This window comes from Colobus angolensis, unplaced genomic scaffold (genome assembly GCF_000951035.1).
Source record: "Colobus angolensis palliatus isolate OR3802 unplaced genomic scaffold, Cang.pa_1.0 Scaffold413, whole genome shotgun sequence".
NCBI lineage: Eukaryota > Metazoa > Chordata > Mammalia > Primates > Cercopithecidae > Colobus > Colobus angolensis.
In genome coordinates, this window is record NW_012117522.1 from 1727808 (window position 1) to 1731689 (window position 3882).

At 44.6% G+C, this 3882-nt stretch overlaps 1 protein-coding gene across 1 annotated transcript in view; it reads right to left on the minus strand.

Annotated features, from left to right (window-relative positions):
- The window catches only part of GCKR (glucokinase (hexokinase 4) regulator), a 28889-nt gene that overhangs the window by 16256 nt on the left and 8751 nt on the right, over positions 1-3882 (minus strand). The window contains 1 exon segment of the mRNA XM_011956328.1: positions 1586-1726. Within this exon segment, the coding sequence (XP_011811718.1) occupies positions 1586-1726 (141 nt within the window).

The window sequence follows — 3882 nt, forward strand, 5'->3', positions numbered from 1 at the left end:
CTCCGCCTCCCGGGTTCACGCCATTCTCCTGCCTCAGCCTCCCGAGTAGCTGGGACTACAGGCACCCGCCACTACGCCCAGCTAATTTTTTGCATTTGTAATAGAGACAGGGTTTCACCGTGTTTGCTAGGATGGTCTCAATCTCCTGACCTTGTGATCCACCTGCCTCGGCCTCCCAAAGTGCTGGGATTACAGGTGTGAGCCACTGCGCCTGGCCTAATTTTTGTATTTTTAGTGGAGACGTGATTTCACCATGTTAGCCAAGCCGGTCTTGAACTCCTGACCTCAAGGGATCTGCCCACCTTGCCCTCCCAAAATGCTGAGATTACAAGCATGAGCCACCACATCCAGACCAGAGAGCACTTTTATTTCCAAGAAATTTCTCCCCCACCTCCCCCACCTCCACCATTTTCTGTGGTAGTTTATCAGTCCAAATACCACATGTCATATGCTTTTCAGAGACTAAGGAAGCAGTGATTGCAGCGGTACAGATGTGGAACACAGCACACCAGACAGACAAAGAGGCTACAGCAAACAGAATGATAACAGTAGTGGCTGAGGCTGGGTGCAGTGGCTCACACCTATAATCCCAGCACTTTGGGAGGCCGAGGCGGGCACATCACCTGAGGTCAGGAGTTTGAGACCAGCCTGGCCAACAGGCTGTCTATTAAAAATACAAAAATTAGCCAGACATGGTGGCAGGTGCCTGTAATCCCAGCTACTCCGCAGGCTGAGGCAGGAGAATTGCCTGAACTAGGCAAGCAGAGGTTGCAGTGAGCCAAGATCGCGCCATTGCACTCCAGCCTGGGTGACAAGAGCAAGAATTCATCTCAAAAAAAAAAACAAAAACAAAAACAGAAGTGACTGAGAAAAGAAGATTGAAAGTCAACATTTGCATAGAGGAGGAAAGACAGATGAGGATTTGGGGGGTGAAAGCTGTGGAATTCTTATGTCATATGGAATTCTACCTTCCTATCTCACAAAAGGAAGATGGAGGAGAATGTCGCAGATGGTGTGCCCATCACTGGTAGAGGGAGGCACCGGCTGGAATCTGGCTAAGGCCCTCGTAAGGCCCAAGTAAGGAGAAATGGTGCTGGTGAAATGTATCCGCAATCCAGATGAGAAAAAAAGAACAGGAGAAAACAGCTTTCAAGCTAAGAAGGGCCACCAAATTTTGGAGAGGATTTAAAAAGGCAGAAGAATGAAACAAAACTGCACCCCACTTTTTAAAGCCCATATTTAAAATGTAAATATGTGAGAGAGACAGACTGAGACATAACAATGGCTATTCAATGCTGTCTATACATAGATGGCAAAGAGCTTCTTTAAACAGAAACTGTCCCAGACCACTGAAGTGTTTAAGGCTTACCAATTTGAGAGACGGTTGGAATGAAGATGAAATATCTTAAGGTGAAAACGTAAATGGGAAAATAGGATTTGGTTTATAACATTTTAGCTGACTCACAATGCCTCAGGAATTTAAACAAGATGTAACAGAACCTAAAATCAGAGGCCCCAAGGAAGTGGCAAGCAGTTCCCAGGTGTTGGGGGGTGGTGGAGAACATAGAAAAAGGAGAGGCCCTACCCCGATGGCAGGATTGAGCACAAAAGCTTTCTGCTTCTCCTGCATTTTCTGCATCCGCTCTGCTACTTGTCGGAATGTTGAACTCCGGTCTTCAATGGGGTCATTTCTGAGATCCAGAGAGACACAAGGTGGGGAGATTGTCTATGAGGATCCCAAAGAAGGGTCTCAGCTGGGAGTCAGAATCAAAGACTGCATCGGGATTGAGGTCAGAGGTCAACAACTTCATACAGACATATGCTTTGGAGCTTTTAGAGGCACTGTGTCCCTGAATCCTGAGGACGGGGGTTCATAAAATATTCAGCACCTCAAGCCCAGAACAAAGTCAACACTCAAGTTTAAAGTCCCAGCCTGAGACGAAAACCGTCTTGTGTCCTGCTCCTTGCATAAGCCCCAATGCCATGGCTACACTCATCTCACCCTCTGCAGGTCCTTTACGGAATGCCTGTCATTCAAATGTCAAAATTGCCACCTCATGTTCCATCTTAGGGTCCATCAGAAGCCCTTCCCATTCGTGGGAATACATTCTGGAAATCCCTCCAAAGAGTGAACTCTCAGTACCAGAGAGAGGGATAACAGTGAGGGAACCAAGCTGCCAGGTAGCACCTCACAGTTGTCGAACATTCCTTGAGTAAATTAATTGGGAACAAATCAATGTGTTCATGAGACAAGAGAGCTACAGACTTGTTATCTGCTTAGTTACAAATCATGGAATCTCAAAGAATGACGATCTTCTTTAGTTGATTTCTAATGGCTTTGCTAGGGGATAATTTACGAATCGCCCATTGTGGCAGGACCTCAAAGAGACAGTTACTTCTGTACATGGCACCCCTAATTTCACCTTATCATCCCATCATGCAAAGGTTCCCTCCCTTCTTGAACTATTTTTGTATTTTTTTCTTCTGTATTACTTCTAGGGCAGACAAGTTTCACATATTTCATGCCTGTTGTATAAAATGTCTCCTGTCATTTTTCCTCAAACTATTTCTGAAACTTCTAGAGTCCTAAGAAAGAGGAGACTAAAGCAGAGAGGGTTCATATTGGATGGTTTAACGTCGAGATTCCTAAACACAACTGGGCATCCAAATCATCTGGGGAGTTTTCTTTTTTGATAACTACTCATTTCTGGGTACCACATCCACCTTAAGATTCAGATTCAGTAGTTCGGGAGTGGAGCCCAAAAATCTGTATTTTAAAAAAGCTTCCCAGATGACTCTGAAAATCAGCCAAGTTTGGGAGCCACTGATTTAAGGAACAACTGGAAGATCTCCACGCCTACGTTGTTTGAAATTCTTCATTTCACTTAGTCATAGGCCCTGAAATTAGCATCCACTGCAGCAGATACATTTTTGGTGAAGGAGAGCCCTCCATGAAAAGGATCAGGGTTAGGAGTATTTCAGATTCATCTACACCTTCGCATAAATTATACTACAGCCTAGAATCTGGGAGGTGAAAAAGCATCTCGGAAAAACCCATTTGTTCCCCTTCCCAAGACCACCGCTAAATACAAAAAGCTGCTCTAAAATAATCAACAAGCCTTTGCCGCATCCCTCTGGTGTCAGGAAGCCCTCAGCTTTGTCAGGTGGCCCACTCCAATGGTTTATTTAGCAGAGTTCCCCAAACCTGGCTGTGCATCAGAATCTCCAGGGTTGCTTTCAAAAAATAGATATTCCAGGGCCTTACTCCAAACCTACAAAATCAGACCTCTTACACAAGGAACTAAGAATCTTCTTTATTTTTTTTGTAACATTCCCCAGGCAGATCATACACAGAACCACATCTGAGCACTACTGGTTTAATATGTTGACTTATTCTGAGATCAAAGTGACCACTGACATAGAGAATAAGAGGGAGGTGATTTCGTAATGAGGGGCTCTCAGGAAAGGGAAGAGGGTGAGAGATCTGAGGAGCCTCAGGGGAGGAGAGGGGTGCCTGGAATGATGAGAGAGAATGGGCACTAAATAAAGGAACTGGACAAAGAGGAGTAGCAGGCCATCTGGCACCCACTGCTACTACTTTGAAAAGGTGCTTGGGGCTCATCCCTCTATGAAAGCAAAGATATTTGTGGTATGCATCTTCCTGACCCCATTTTATCCTCCATTTTATCCCTTGTTTTTCTTGCCTCTTCAATCCCTGTTTCGAATGTATGCTATCTTGTATTTTATGCATCCTTTATAAGCCGCCTTTAATGCTTTGCGAAACAAGGAGAGAATAATTCAACCAACAAACAAAAAAACCTTATAAGCTTAGGGGGTACCCCATATTTACTTTCATATTCTGAGATTTGGTGAACAAGACTA